Source organism: Micromys minutus (genome assembly GCF_963924665.1).
Source record: "Micromys minutus genome assembly, chromosome: 22".
Classification (NCBI taxonomy): Eukaryota; Metazoa; Chordata; class Mammalia; order Rodentia; family Muridae; genus Micromys; species Micromys minutus.
In genome coordinates, this window is record NC_137957.1 from 1,284,537 (window position 1) to 1,298,900 (window position 14,364).

At 56.4% G+C, this 14,364-nt stretch overlaps 3 protein-coding genes across 9 annotated transcripts in view; 1 reads left to right on the plus strand and 2 right to left on the minus strand.

The window, feature by feature from the left end:
• Positions 1-156: 156 nt before the first annotated feature.
• Positions 157-5,830, minus strand: SF3A2 (splicing factor 3a subunit 2). 3 transcript variants are annotated; one of them, XM_080935459.1, is made up of 7 exons: positions 5,715-5,830; positions 3,435-3,598; positions 3,228-3,299; positions 2,360-2,406; positions 1,904-2,013; positions 1,142-1,401; positions 157-1,060 (listed from the first exon to the last, which is right to left on the minus strand). In XM_080935459.1, exons 2-7 carry the CDS (start codon positions 3,558-3,560, stop codon positions 266-268), a joined length of 1,410 nt encoding a protein of 469 aa, XP_080791585.1. In that variant the 5' UTR covers positions 3,561-3,598; positions 5,715-5,830; the 3' UTR covers positions 157-265. The 3 variants fall into 3 exon arrangements, with proteins under 3 accessions (XP_080791585.1, XP_080791584.1, XP_080791583.1); XM_080935458.1 differs by lacking the exons at positions 2,360-2,406; positions 3,228-3,299; positions 3,435-3,598; positions 5,715-5,830 and having other exon boundaries at positions 157-1,048; positions 1,904-2,336; XM_080935457.1 differs by lacking the exons at positions 2,360-2,406; positions 3,228-3,299; positions 3,435-3,598; positions 5,715-5,830 and having other exon boundaries at positions 1,904-2,330.
• Positions 5,831-6,051: 221 nt separating this feature from the next.
• On the plus strand, positions 6,052-8,375 carry PLEKHJ1 (pleckstrin homology domain containing J1). Of its 2 annotated transcripts, none has more exons than XM_080935500.1 (6): positions 6,052-6,445; positions 6,548-6,615; positions 6,686-6,752; positions 7,672-7,762; positions 7,840-7,903; positions 7,972-8,375. In XM_080935500.1, exons 1-6 carry the CDS (start codon positions 6,352-6,354, stop codon positions 8,107-8,109), a joined length of 522 nt encoding a protein of 173 aa, XP_080791626.1. In that variant the 5' UTR covers positions 6,052-6,351; the 3' UTR covers positions 8,110-8,375. The 2 variants fall into 2 exon arrangements, with proteins under 2 accessions (XP_080791626.1, XP_080791627.1); XM_080935501.1 differs by having other exon boundaries at positions 7,876-7,903.
• Positions 8,376-8,482: 107 nt separating this feature from the next.
• The window catches only part of DOT1L (DOT1 like histone lysine methyltransferase), a 38,606-nt gene continuing 32,724 nt past the window's right edge, over positions 8,483-14,364 (minus strand). The window contains exons 26-29 of one of the 4 annotated variants that reach the window (XM_080935405.1): positions 13,712-13,776; positions 12,488-13,438; positions 11,241-11,871; positions 8,483-10,500 (exon numbers count right to left, since the gene is read on the minus strand). In XM_080935405.1, the coding sequence (XP_080791531.1) occupies positions 11,276-11,871; positions 12,488-13,438; positions 13,712-13,776 (1,612 nt within the window). In that variant the 3' untranslated portion in view covers positions 8,483-10,500; positions 11,241-11,275. Of the gene's footprint in view, positions 11,872-11,902; positions 12,278-12,487; positions 13,439-13,711; positions 13,777-14,364 lie in introns of those variants that run through there. The other 3 variants (XM_080935407.1, XM_080935404.1, XM_080935406.1) reach the window with 3 other exon arrangements.

The following is a 14,364-nucleotide window of genomic DNA, read 5'->3' on the forward strand; positions in this document are numbered from 1 at the left end:
TGCCAGGCTGCAGAGGCTGGAGCTGTCCTTGGGTAACTCCCATCTGCCTGGGGTGCCCACCTGGGGGACCCCCTAGGTCACCACGCCTTCAACAGAGACAAGCAGTAAACCCACCCATCCCCACTACCAAAAAAACACAGACTGCAGACAGGGAGACATGGGGGAGGCTGTTTAATTGGCTCAGGACAGGACAAAATAGAAAACCTTCCAAGGACTGGCCATGGGAAAAAGACCACACAGACCACAGAGGCCGATGGGGGACTGCTCAGTTGCCTGGGGGAGGGGGAGGCATGTTCCCAGGGCCATCTGAGGGAAGTGGGGGCCTTAGCATGGGTGGCATAGGAGTAGGGTGCACCCCAGGATTTGAGGGATGAACCCCTGGAGGCTGAGGATGGACCCCTGGGGCAGCAGGGTGGACTCCTGGAGGAGGCTGGGGGTGCACCCCTGGTGCCTGAGGGTGAATCCCAGGGGCTGGGGGGTGTACGACAGGGGCTGGAGGGTGGACTGCAGGAGCAGGTGGGTGTACCCCTGGGGCTGGAGGGTGTACCCCTGGGGCTGGAGGGTGTACCCCTGGGGCTGGAGGGTGGACCCCTGGGGCTGGAGGGTGGACTCCAGGGGCTGGTGGGTGCACTCCAGGGGCTGGTGGGTGCACTCCAGGGGCTGGGGGATGGACCCCAGGTGCTGGGGGATGGACCCCAGGTGCTGGGGGATGGACCCCAGATGTTGGTGGATGGACCACTGGTGCTGGGGGGTGTACCCCAGGAGCTGGGGGGTGTACTCCAGATGTCGGTGGGTGTACTACTGGGGCTGGTGGATGCACCCCAGGAGCTGGCGGGGGCATCTGGGGAGGCCCAGGGGGCCCAGAAGGTGCAGGCCCAGTGGGGGGCATCGGAGGAAGAGGCAGGCCACCAGGTGGAGGTGGAGGCAAAGCATCAGGGAGTGGTGGGCGAGGCAGTCCATTCATGAGTGGGGGTGGGGGCCGCTTGACACCTGGGGGTCCTGCTGGGAGGCTGGGAGGGGCCGGGGGCTTCTCCATCTTAAAGTGGAACTGAAGAAAAAACTGTAGAGGTTGGGGGTCAGTGACTGGAGCAGGGTCATGGGGGGTGGGGAGAGTACCTATGCAAGGCCTGTGGAACCTCACCTGCTTGGTCTCTCGGTTCCAGTGGGTCCAAAACTTGCCCTCAGCCTTGTCAATCTCCCGGCTTGGCACCTTGAAGGCAATGGTCTCATAGGGCTCGGCAGCCATGAGGAGGTACTGCCAGCGACGGTCCGGAGGCTCAATCCTCTGCTCATAGGCAGACATGAAGCGGTGGCGTGGCATGATACCCTCTGCAACCTCAGGGTAGTCAATCTGGAAGAGCAAGCTCTGCTGGCCCATCTCTGTGTCCCTCTGCTTGGTCACTGCAACACAGAAGGAATGGGGCTGTCATGTGCTGGGTACACACCAGAGCGGGTCCCTCAATACAAGGCCTGAGGCCACATGGCAGGGACCTCAAGTGAGGGCATCCATACCCAGCATTCTATGTGGACAGCTGTGGAAGCCTCACCCTGTGTCACAGCCTCACCAAGACCCTGCCTGCCAAATGGGACTCTTGGGAACTTGGCTCCCTGGGTTCTTGACGGCCATGACTGGTCACCCAGGGGCTCCAGGAGCACTGGCTGCAACAACCTGCCTCCCCTCCTCTTTTTGGAAGTTACCAGTGGGAAATGCTGCTTATCACCACCTTGGCAACATTAAGGGAATGACTGCTTTGAGGACAGAGAAGGCGCTTGTGTCCTGGGGACAAGAGTATGTCTGGTGCCGGGGCCCAGGGCTCATTCATGCAGCAGCCCACAATAGTGGGCAGGCCATCATCCCCCGACACCGACACACACACACACACACACACACACACACACACACCTTTGTAGCCAGGGCGGCCAATCTTCACAAACTTCTTCACCTCCACTTTGACCTTCTCCGGTGCAGGCTGGGCGGGGGCTTCTTTGGCCTCCTTGGCAGCTCGCCGGGCCCTGTGAACAGATGCAGGTGCTGGGCCCTTCCACCAGCCACCAAGGCCAAGCACCCTGATGCCAGAGCCCCTGCCCTTGGAGTTCAAGGAGAAGATTGGGTGGCTCAGCCCTGGGGTACACCAAGCAGGGCAGGACAGGTGAGAATCCCAGCACCACCTTGCCCCCTGGCTGGCCATCTGCTCTGTACTGAGACAGTCAGGCTGAAACATGGGGTGGGTGTGGGGTTGAGAATGCAGATGCAGACACAGACCTTCCCCTTCCCTCCCCATTCACCCAGCCAAAGTGAAGGTTTCCCTCCTGAGTAGCAGTGTTATGGTCCCGGGGTACCAGGGCTGTGGGAGCTCACAAGTTAGTCTGATGTTTCTTCCCTTGGGTATGGGCCAGGTAGCTCCCCTGCAAAGAGAAAGGAGATAAGCTGTTGAAGGCAGGGAGGGCAGGACTGGCACCTGGCAGATTAACTGTAATGATGGGACATCGCGGTGGCTGTGGCGGCACTTGGGAGATGTGACTCCACACTGCACCCATCCCTCCCCAGAGACTCCTGTGTCATTTAGAGCAGCAAACACCACACAAGTCTTCAATGCTGAGTCCACCACCGGGGATGCAGTGGTCTGGAGGAGCTCCCAACAGAGGCATGAGGCCTAGGAGACTGCTCAGCACCACCACATTGTCCCACCCACTGCTGATCAGTCTGGTCCTCCAGTGAGAGGGGTGGGGACTTGAGTCCTAGAGTCCTTTCTCCCCAGAAAAAGGGACAATAGCCACCACCACCCTGAACTCTCAGAGTGCAGAAGCAATTCTGCTGCTGGCTGGCATCCATTACTATTAGTAAGGACATCCCCAGAGCAAACAGTCAAAGAAAAGGATAAAGGGAGTGGTGTCAAGCCAGCTTGTGCTGTTTTAGTAGGAGGTTGGCCAGGGACAGAGGCATGAGCATCAGGAACACACGGCTAGCCAGCTCTACATAGTGAGCCCTAGGCTAGTCAGTGCTGCACAGTGAGACCCTGCCTCAAGGACTGACCTGGGACGAAGTTCACTGCTTACCCAGCACGGCTAAGCTAGGTTAGGCTCTGATCCACAGAGCTGAGAAAAAAGAAATTCAGTGAAACCAGACTAATACTGAGTGAGCGGCTGGCTCTGGATGGCAAGTCCAAGGCCTACCAATGTCACCTCACCAGTGTAGAGCGGTGGAAGGTGTCTGGGGGGGCAGGTACCTCATTGTTGTGCAGAGTCAGGCAGAGTTTGCACTCATAGGATCCCAAGTGGTTCTTCATAAAATACGGGTCCTGCAAGTGAACAAATGCACCCTTAAGACCTCAAAGCCTGGTACCGAGAACCAGGGACAGAGGCATGGTGAGGGCTCTGTGGATGTAGGGACTCTGTCCCCCCACACCCACTACAGGCACCCCCTCCCAATGTACCTTGTTGATGTCAATGGTTTCCAGGGCCAGCTGCCGCAAGCGCTCTCTCCGGTCCCGGTTGCTCTCAGAGGAGGAGGCTACGCCCCCACTCCCAGTTTTGCCTCCAGGTCGGTGCTGAAAGTCCATGATGCAGGTCTGAGTGTTTCAGGGGGACAGGAAGAAACCTGGGGGAGCAAGGAAGACTAAAGCTCAGAACACTGCTGATGCTAGGACCACGGGGCGGCCCAGCAGGCAAGGTCGTCCCTTCTCTGACCTCTTGATCTTCCCAAGTGCTGTGACTACCTTTCCCTGATACTACCTTTCCCTTATTATTATTGAGAGAGGTTTCTCTATGTAGCCATGGCTATCTTGGAACTCTACATAAATCAGACTGGCCTCTGCCTCCCTTTGAGGGCATTAAAGGACACACCTTCCTCTACCTGACATGTGTCATATGGAGTGCCTGCTACAAAGGCTCCCACCTTTGAGGCTCAGCCAAAACCTCTAGACAGGCAGATCTGATGGCAGAACACTCTAGACTACTCAGTCCAACAGGTAACTCCAAAGCCAGCACCCAGGAGACAAGTGGAGGCAGTCCTTGTCATCGTGGTTGGCACTTCCTACAGCACAAGGGGCTTTGCAAATGTGACCAAGAACCTCGAGGGCCAGGTACCTAGCTACTACATCAGCAACCACCAGAGAGTGCCTGAGGCAGACAGGACACTGACATTACTGGCTGTAAAGGAGGAAGAAGCCAGAAGGCAAAGGATCCAGGATGCTCTAAATGCTGAGAGGGATGGCTGAGATGTACATGAAGTGGTGGGGCAGGCAAGAATGTTAGATGTCCCATACTCAGCTACAAAGGACTGAAAGGAGTAATGTCAACATCTTTGAAAGCTACCAAGACACACTCCCAGAGTTGACCAGACACAAAAGCAGGAGCTGAGGGTGGCAACACTGGCTTCTCAGAGTAAGAAGGCACCCGCAGCAGCAGCAGCAGGATGGAAAATGACTTCAACCTCTGGCAAAGAGAACGTCCAAGAACATAAGACTCTGTGGCTGGCCTCCCCACAGACTTGAGGGTACAGCTCAAGGGTGGAGCGCTTGTCCAGCATACATGAGGTTGGGTGTATACGGGCATTCATCAGCTTTACACCACTGGCCTGGGCAAGCACTGCTTGGCTCTGGGGATGGAGTACAAAGTTCTACAAACTCTCATCAATGAGCTACCTCCTCAGCCCACCAAAAGTTCCTCACTTCAGGAAACAGAAAATGTGGGGAATGGTGGTATACACATTTTATCCCAGCTCTTTATCTATCTTAGAAGCCAAGGTAAGAAGATGGTTGCGTTAGAGTTAGAGACCAAACTGGGCTGTGCAGAGATCTTGTCTCAAAAGATAAAAGGGTGCTGGGTAGGCCGGCAAGATGACTTAGTGGCAGATCCCAACCACCAGAAACTCCAGCCCCAGGGAGTCTGACATCCTCTTCTGGACTCATGGGCACCACACTCACAAACATGCACTAAATAATCTTTAAAAACATAGGGAAGGGATTTGAACACCAGCATTTATCTGCAACACCAACATGATAATGGACTGCCCCTTCATCCTGTCAGCCAAAGTAAACCCTTGCTTCCTTAAAACAAAGGGGAATGGAGAGATGGCTCAGCGGTTAAAAGCAAATCAAAACAGCCAAGTGTGATGGCACAGGCCATAAATCCCAGTACTCATAAGGCAGAAGCATAGCAATGTGAGCTCGAAATCGGCCTAGTCCACACAGGGTTCCAGGTCAGCCTTAGTTATGCAGTGAGACCCTATTCGAAATAAATTAAAAGTTCTGCTGATGACTGCATGGGCTCACAAGTGAAGCTTGGGACAAGAGGCCAGGACGAATGGACAGGAGACGTGTGACCTCCCGGACTACCGTACAATTACCGATGAACGATCAATAGGGACAGAAAAGTAGTATCTGTTAAGGTTATAGTTTGGGAGTAATCTTTGTCCCAAGACAAACCACTTTTGAGTGCATATACCGATATCTTTTAATTCCAGCAATGGACCTAACTCCTGTGGACAGTAATCGCCATGGCCCTAACGACGAGGGAAATTGAGGCAACCAGGAGATCAAAAGACACTACAAGACCCCGAACCACCCTGGAGGCCACGGACGCGCCACAGAAATCCGTGATCATGCCAGGACCCACCGGGCCTCGCGAGAACGCGCTCTCCGGGTGGGCGCGGGCCAAGCCTGAGGGGAAAAGGCGGCCGCTGCCCCGTCCCGCCCCCGCGCTCTCGCTCTTACTTTCAAGTCCCACAGACCGGGCAGTCGCCACCGACAAACCGTTTAGCTCCTCACCAACACCAAGGCCTCGCTACCCAGGCTTTACCTCCACGAAGGCCGCGATTTAGCTGTGCGCGTGCGCATGACCGACTAAACAATCTCTTCCGGGAGCAAATAAGGCGGAATTTCGTGTGTGCGCATGCTCAGCGGAAGAACTTTCCCTGGGGGGGCGGAAACATAAAAAAAAAAAGTGCTGGGACACGGAGTGCGCGTGCGTACTGTATTGTCCACGAAATCTCGCACCGCCTTAACTCTAGTGGAACTGACTATCGCGACAGGACGAAAGTCTTAGGGTTCACCGACCCGGGAACGAGCTTCGCTTATTGTGGGGTGCTATGAGTCTGACTTTACGCCTCACGTTTAGTGTGTTTGACGATTATGTAAAGGCCGGAGATTTCCTTCCCGTCCGATTCCGTCTTCAACTGCGCCAATCCACAAACTAGGGCCACGCAACGGGCCCCACAACGCGCAGGCGCAGTAGCCCCGATGAGACTTACGAAGTCGCTTCCTGGGACTTTTGTGGCGCTGTTTGCGGCTTCAGGAGGACGGCGGCCGAGAGGCAGGGCGCGTTTTGGTTCGCGTGGATCCAGGCAGCGAGATGCGTTACAACGAGAAAGAGTTGCAGGCGCTGTCCCGGCAGCCGGCAGAGATGGCGGCCGAGTTGGGCATGCGGGGCCCTAAGAAGGGCAGCGGTGAGCCGGTCGGGGCCGCGGCTGGGGCACTTGGGCGGGATGGCGCGGTTCCCGGGGGGCGGATGAGAACAGTCCCGCGCTGACACCGCCCTGTGCCTGCAGTGGCCAAGAGGCGGCTGGTGAAGCTGGTGGTCAACTTCCTCTTTTACTTCCGCCCGGACGAGGCTGAGGTAGGGGCGTGGGGGGCGCGGGGGACCCGCGCGGCCCGGAGGCTGGCGCTCATGGCCGTGTCTCGCGCAGCCCCTCGGAGCCCTGTTGCTGGAGCGCTGCAGAGTGGCACAGGAAGAGCCGGGAGGCTTCTCCATCAGTAAGTGTTCTGGTCCCCACTGATTCCACCCCGGACTCTGCTCCGCGCGCCCGATCCTTTTTACTCTTTTAGGAGTCTCTATTTGTTCTGGAAATCGCTGGTGGCCCAGGACTGTCCCAGCTGTCACTCAGAGTGGTTCTGAACCTACTGGGTGTGGTTCTCGTCTTAGTTTCTTCCCCGACCTTCTCTGCCGGTTCTGGGCTGAGAGAGGTGCAGTCTATGGACTTGGTGTGTATAGCAGAAACAGTCTCTGCCACGGGCAGGGTGCAGGCAGGGCGGGGGCAGGGCTTTGAGGCCTTGAAGCTACACCTGTCTCAGCCTTCTCCTCTGACGAGATCTTACAGTACCTTGTAGACATTTGGTTATCATGTCTACCTCTATCATCCACTGTGGTTCTCCATCTGTACCCTTATTTTCTGCTTCTTGCATGTGTGCACACACGTTTGGGGATATGAGTATGCCAGTAAGGCCAGAGGAAAACTTGAGTAGTTGGTTCTCAACTTGCACTGATCATTAGGCTTGGAGCAGGCTCTTGCCTGCTTGGCCACTTCCTTCTCCCTGGGACTTTTAAGCTATACTGACTAGCCAGCAAGCCCTAGGAACCCTTCCATCCCTTTCTTCAGCACTGGGGCTTGATTTCAGGTCCTCATGCTTACATGACAGGCACTTTAAGGACTGAGCCATCTGACCCCTCCTATTTCCATTCAGTTTAGGGCAGTAACCCAACTTCCCAGTGGGTCTATTTGTGGGTTCAGGGGTCAGGATTCTGGAGGACAAAGCCAGCCTGTGACAGGCACAAGATGGCTTGGTGTTAGAACAAGAGAAGGTGCAGTCTGAAACGGTTGAGAGGAAGCTGGGACTTGTGACCAGCAGGATGTAGACCAACCAGAGGTGGTTCCTTTCCTTTATCTCTTTGCAGGCTTTGTGGAAGATCTCAGCAGGAAGTATCACTTTGAATGCTGTAGTCAAGAGCAGTGTCAGGAGTGGATAGAGGCTCTGCAGCGGGCCAGGTGGGGCTTTGGGGACTGCTGGGAGGTGGGTGGAAACTTGGGGGAATGTGACCAGTGAGCCCAGCCCTTTTCTCCAGCTATGAATACATGCGACGGAGCCTCATCTTCTACAGGAATGAGATCAGGAAGATGACTGGCAAGGTGTGTGGGGCTGGAGGGGGTGGGGCAGCTTTCCCTGGCCTTGCTCACAGCCACCATGCACTCCACAGGACCCTCTGGAGCAGTTCGGCATCTCAGAGGAGGCCAGGTTCCAGTTGAATAGCCTGCCTGAGGATGGACGGACTGCTTGTACTGGCTCCCAGCTACATGTGTTGGATGGACCCTCTCTGGGCCCCTGGCTACCCTAGGAGGCGTTTTGTTTTTTAATAGGTTTAATAGGTTCAAAGGTCCAGAGAAGGTGGGCAGGGTCTTTGGTCCTTGTTCTCCATGCCGTCTCCCTAACCAGCACCCCTTGAGTGTCCACATCTGAGGACAGCTCCCTGGTCCATTGCCAGATGAATGTACAATGCTAAAGCTGTGAACCCCACTCCTGCTGATAAAGCAGACCATGCATGGGTGCTGGCCTTCAGTACTGAGCCCACTCTTTAATAAAGGTACCTCTTTTTTTGAGACACATTGGAGTGAGTGGGACACAGAGAAACCCTGTCTGGAAAAACTAAACCACCAGGAAAGCTGGGCTGGCCGCACATGCAGAAGTACATGTGCCCGATACTAGAGATATGGAACTGTCCCTGGGTTGGGGAGAGGGTACACATAAGTTGGAGTACTAGGTGGCCCTGACAGGGAAGGGCAGAACAGTTCTGCCAACTGGCTTTCTAAATGTCAAGGAACCTTAAGTGTCAATGTTGGCTTCCCAATGTCAGCCTACATGTCCAGGTCTGATGACAACAGGCAAAGAAAGACTGGCACTGAGAACTGGCTCAAGTGAAACAGCTTTATTTATCATACTGTCTAGAGGCAGCAACAATGTGTGAGATGCCTTGGGGGAAACCAAGGGAAGAGAACAATGCACCCGTTAAGTACAGAGGTCATTACAAGACAGAGCAATGCTGCATCAAGTTACAAACAGGCCAGGCTGTCTGAAAAAAGCTGTGTAGGTTGAGGGTGGGAACTGGGAGGTATCATCTGGCCTAGCCTGGGGGGTGGTGGTCCCAGTCTGTAGGGCTTCCTATCAGTTCCTGAGCTCAAAGCCCTGCAATGACCTTGGGTTGGAGTGGCAAGGACGACTGAGGCGGCCTTACCCTGTACTATGACTTGCAGCTGTGCCTGGAGCACCTGTGGCCCACTGGGCCATGAACATGCAGTGTCTGAAGGTGGAGGCAGCGGACCGCTGGAGCAGCTGCCAGGATGGCGGGCCGTGTATACAGTGTTCACTCAGGGTTTTGTTCCTGGCCTGGGATCTGCTAGCTTTTGTTTCGGCTACCCTGCTCTGCAGCACCCTAGTGAGCTGTGGTGCACAGAAACACAGGCCTGCCGACCATGAGCACCATCGCGGGGTGGGAAGGAGTAGGAGAGGACACCAGCACCATCTTCACAACTGCTTTGGGAAGTAGGTTGGGGTGGGGCAGGGCAACAGGGCCTCTCCCCTCATAGCCCACCAACCCACAGGTAGAAGTGAGCAACATTGAGGGCAGTCAGGACCATCTCAAAGTCAATCAGCCCTGACTCTACAGTCACTCCCAGTGCACCTATCCCCAGGACCAGGAAGCGACACAGGCTGGCCATGCCCATAGCGGCCAGAGGCCCTGGGCAGCCCAGCATATCTGGGCCACACTCCTGCAGGGGCTCTGGCCGGTGCCTTTTTTTTTTTTCTTTTTCTTTTTTTGTGCATCTGAATAAATAAAAGTATTTTTCCTCCTCACTTTTCTTTCCTTTAAAGTTCACTGTGCATTATACAATCTAAAAATAAATGCAGTCAAGTCTATGAAATTTATAAATCTCCATCTATAAAATACTGTCACTGATCATGTGACTCTCTTATACACAGATGCCAGGGGACCTACATTGGGCCAGCCCCACGTCACCTGACCAGCATGCCCCGAGCCAGAAAAGCAAAGAAATACAAAGTAAATGCACTTGTCACAGGAGCCACCAGCCCTGCAGTAGTGGCCCTCACCTGTCAGCACCACTCAGCCCAGCTGGGAGCCCCCATCCCTGCCTCAGCCTAGTCCAGACCCATGCAAAGGCACACCCAAAGCCACAGAATCAACAGTGGGGTGTTCACAGTGACAGCAGGCAAGTTCCAAGGTGGGGGACCGAAGGTCAGACCCCACTGGGCATGCCTTTGATGTCAGAGCAAGGTGTTGGGGGCGCATCTGAGAACTGTTTGGCCACAGTCCACGCTTGGGGCAGCACCCAGGGCAGAGGTGGAGATGGGCAGGCATGGGCTTGCTGGTGAGTTAGCACCAGGATGGAGTCAGAAATCCTCGTGGTGGCCAGCCCAGCAGGCCAAGTCTTTATATTATTCTCTCTCACAGACACTTAAGACGTCTCAAGAGGTTGCCTTGGACGACTTTGATGGAATAAAGTAGGAATTGCTTATACTTTAAAAAAAAAAAAAAAGATAAATACTTTATCTAAAACTATTGACAGTACAAACTGGACCAGTCCAGCACCTCCTGCGGTGCCGCCGATTCACAGTGGCTCCATTGTCCGGCTCCGCCGGCCTGGCAGGCAGCAGTCTTGGTCCACACCGTCCTTGCATAGGTCGTTGCTGAGGTAGTAGAAGTCCTAATTACCTGCAGGGAGGAGGGCCATGGGTTAGGTGCATTCAGTATGCCTGCCTTAGCTGAGCTGCCCAACGGGACACAAGGACATGGCCGGGCATTCCTGCCAGGCACTGTTGGGCCCAGCCCCCTCCAGGTCTGCCTTGCTGAGCACCCAGAGTGTGTCAGCTGGAGAGGTCCTAACCCTAGGACCTCCAGATGGCGATGGCCAGGCTGCCCTCTCTGCCCTGGCTACTGCACCACAGAAGGCCAGAGGGCTGCCACCTGACTCTTCTTCACTTACAGGGCTGACAGACAGGCAAGGTTTCACAGCCTCTGTTCAGGGAGAGGTAGGTGGGCCTCCCTGGACCTTCAGCCCCAACTCTATGCTCAGGGATGCAATGCTACCCCAAGCGGCTTTCTGCCGATGGGCCACCTAGAACCTCACCCTCTGACTACCCGTTGTTTCCTCTGCACAGGTGGACTGAGGGTAGAGGCTAAATCTAAAAAGGCAACCCCATCATTATGAGCCGATACAGGTCAGGAGCCATGGCGGGTGGTGGCTACTCTTGGGTCTGGTCTGTCACACTTCGATCTCTTCACTTTGTCTGTCCTCCCAGCGGCTGGCTGAGGACTAGGTACTGTCTTGCACAATGGTGGCCCTGACTACCTCCCTTAGCCTCCCATCTCTACCACTCAGGACCCCAGGCATCTGCAGAGCCCTGCCAGCCGTCTTCTGGGCAAGAGGAAGGACGGTTTGGCTCTAGCCTTACCTTACAGAACATGAACTGCTAGCTAAGCAAGGTCTTTATCGAGGCTTAACCCCTGTAAGGTGCGCGGCATAAGGAGGCGGCATGCCAAGGGAAACCCACACAGCAGATGGCCCCGAGGTGCTGGCCTGTGGGGCGGCGGGCGCGGCCTGCGCCAGGGCCAGCCGGGGCAGGGGCTGGTGGTGCACCGTGAAGGAGGGGCGGGAGACCTTGTGTGGGAGGGAGGCGAGCTTGACAGATAGAGAGGCATTAGCAGGCTGCAGAGAGGCGGCAGAAGAGGGAGGTAAGAAAGCGTTGTTAGCCGGGAGGGAGGCCAGGCTCTGCAGAAGCACCGGCTCAGGGTTAGAAGCCAGCAGCGCAGGCGGAGGAGGCAAGGCAACGTTAGGAGGAGGGGGTGCATGGAGGACAGGTGGCCCTGCAGGGGGCCGGCCGAGATGCTGAGGAGGAAGTAGGGGAGGTGGAGGGGGCGGCCGAGTCTCGACCGAAGCCGCAGCCTGAAAGGAAGAAGCCGAGGTGCTGGCCGCTGCCTGCAGCGGGCTCAGGCCCAGCGTGGCACTGCTACACACAGCCCCGCTGCCGACACCAGCTCCAAACGGGTGAGCAGAGGCGGAGGGCACCGCGTGGGTAAAGACACCTGTGAACAGGAGAGAAAAAGCAGCTTCAACAGGCGGCACGGTCCAGGCAGGCGAAGCAAGAGGAGCACAGCCGCCAGCAGGGAGAAGCAGAGGACAGTGTGACTCCGGTCCAAGCGCAGGCACAAGCAGCAAGCAGTGGGCTCAGTGTGGGACACTTACCTGCTGGGCCGAGGCCCTGCCCCTCGGGCCCACCTGCCCGCCCCTGCCCAGCCAGCACCGCACCACGCCTGGCCTGTGGCCCAGGCTCCGCTCCACCCTGTGTCTGAGCAGTCCGAGCAGGCCCTCCTGGACTCATTTCGCACCAGGCCCACTTCCACGGACCAGCCATGAGACATGTGGGTGGTCACCTCAAACGGGGAAGGCCCCAGAAGAAAGTACTGCCCTAGTTAAGTGCACCGTGGTCTTCTGAAAACAAGAGGCATGTGTTATGAGGCTAGCCAGCAGTCTCCTCCTCACACACTGCGGCTCATCTGCTGCCAACGCTTGCACTGGTGTGAGGTCACACTCCCCTTATGCCCTCTAGAGAGCTTGGAAGGGACCTCTATGTGGTCGGTGAGGGGCTGAGCTCCTGGACTGGGGCCAGAAGTCCTCAGAAGTCGGCCCTTCCTTGCCTACCTCCAACGGTTCCGCCGGCCACCCCAGAGGAGAAGCTGCCCATGGTGTGTGAGTTGGTCAGTCGGGTCGCAGTGGATGACACATGCACCAGGCCTGCAGCAGCTGGCACAGTGCTGAACAAGGACTGCAGCACAGAGGAGCCGGCCACGGAGCCCAGGTTGGCCTGCAGGGACATGGGTCCCAGGGTAAACTGGGGCCCAGGGGCAAAGGTGCTCAGGAAAGGCCGGGGAGCCTGGGCAGCGGGTGTTGCACTGCCTGCAGATGAAGCCACAGTTACAAGACCAGGACCACCAAGGAGGCCACCTGGAGGCACGGCTGCAGCGGAGATGAAGAGGTTGTGGCCGCCCTTGAAGTCCAGCTCGCGGTCACGGCCTTTACTGGCCCTGCTGCCATGTGGCAGTGAGACTTTGTCCGAGGGCCCACAAAGGGACAGGCTGTCTCCTGCCTCCTTGCTTCCACTGCCCTCACCCTTCAGGCCACCCAGGCCCTCTGGCTGCCGCCTGCTGAGGAAGGGGTTGGCCTCTGTGGCATTGTCCTTGCCCCTCTGGGAGGGAAAGCTCAGGGAGGCGCTCAGGCCGGCCAGCTCGGAGCCTTTGTGGGAGAGAGAAGCACCGTCAGTGAAGCTGTGTAAACTGAGGTCTGCAGCAAGGCCCCCGCTGAAGGCCAGGCTGTTGGGAGGGTTGGTGCCAGGGCTTGGCCCCTCGGCTGCACCCAGAGAGCTCGAGAAGCTTTTCCTTGGGTGGGTAGGAAGCTTGGCCTCAGTAGCAGGTTCCTCCAGGGACGGCCGGAAAGAGAAGAGGGGGCTGTGACTCAGTGCAGAGCCAGCCTGCAACGGACTGTCCATGGCCTTGGCCAAGCCGAGGTCAGAGATGGGTGAGAAGGTGGACTTCCACTTGCTGCTGTTGATAGGCTCGCTCGAGGGGACTGACTTCCTTCCCACCAAGCCACCACCTGATGGGAGAAGTCAGTGGCCATGAGCAGAGCCTAGGGCCTGCTGCTTCCTGGAGTGCAGAAGTAGGCTGTGCCTCCCATGGGCTGACATGCATGGTGCCGGCAGATGCTGAGAGAGGTGGGGAGGTCTAAGAGGCTCATGCAGCATGAGACTTCTGTTGCTTAAGACATGTACCCTCTAGACCTTTCATGTAACACATACAGTCCCAGGCTGGCCCGCCCTGAGCACAGGGCTACCCCACTTTCAGGCTCCAGGCAGAGCAGAAAACTCACCATTTTCCAGTGTCTTTGGGGGAGATTTGCTTTCTAAAGAGATGGTTGCAATTTTTCTCTCAATTCTGTGCAAAGAAAATGGTCATTTTGGTGAGTCTATGTGCTGAGAGGATCTGAAAACTCAGGAATTGGAGGGTCCAAAGGCTGTCCCCAGGACTCACATGGAAGGACCCCTGAACAGAGCCAGAGTAAATCTAGGCACCTGGCAGTACTACAGCCTGTGCATGGGCCACCGTGCTGAGGACCCCAGCAGGTCTGCTGGGGCTGTAGCAGAAGACCAAGGTACGTGGTGACAACCAACAGAGGCAGGCAGCACATCTGCTCCACAATGGTCTACAACAGTGTACTTGGTGGGTCAGTATGAATGTCAGAGCCCTGGGAATATGACACTGGGTGGCAATCTTAGCCCTGGTGTCAAAGCACGATCAAACTTCGCATATGCAGCAATAACTTCACCATGACAGTCAAAAGGTGCATGCAGTCAGGACCTCAACTGACCTGCACGGCAGCAGTGTAGGAGGAGAGAGGGGACACAGAGAACCCTGGCTTCATAGACCCACACACAGGTCTCAGTGCAGGCCCCATTCCCATTCACCGAAAGCAAAGGTAACACCCAGTAAGAACACCACTAAGGACCAGGGAGGAGGTCAGGA

Excerpts from the sequence above, each read along its gene's own strand:
- PLEKHJ1 (XM_080935500.1), top strand. The coding sequence starts at position 6,352 with ATGCGTTACAACGAGAAAGAGTTGCAGGCGCTGTCCCGGCAGCCGGCA. Across the intron at positions 6,446-6,547 it reads GGGCCCTAAGAAGGGCAGCG|TGGCCAAGAGGCGGCTGGTG; the intron begins GTGAGCCGGTCG and ends CTGTGCCTGCAG. Across the intron at positions 6,616-6,685 it reads TCCGCCCGGACGAGGCTGAG|CCCCTCGGAGCCCTGTTGCT; the intron begins GTAGGGGCGTGG and ends TGTCTCGCGCAG.
- SF3A2 (XM_080935457.1), bottom strand. The coding sequence starts at position 2,282 with ATGGGGAGGGAAGGGGAAGGTCTGTGTCTGCATCTGCATTCTCAACCC. Across the intron at positions 1,402-1,903 it reads TGGCCGCCCTGGCTACAAAG|TGACCAAGCAGAGGGACACA; the intron begins GTGTGTGTGTGT and ends TCTGTGTTGCAG. Across the intron at positions 1,061-1,141 it reads GGAACCGAGAGACCAAGCAG|TTTTTTCTTCAGTTCCACTT; the intron begins GTGAGGTTCCAC and ends CAACCTCTACAG.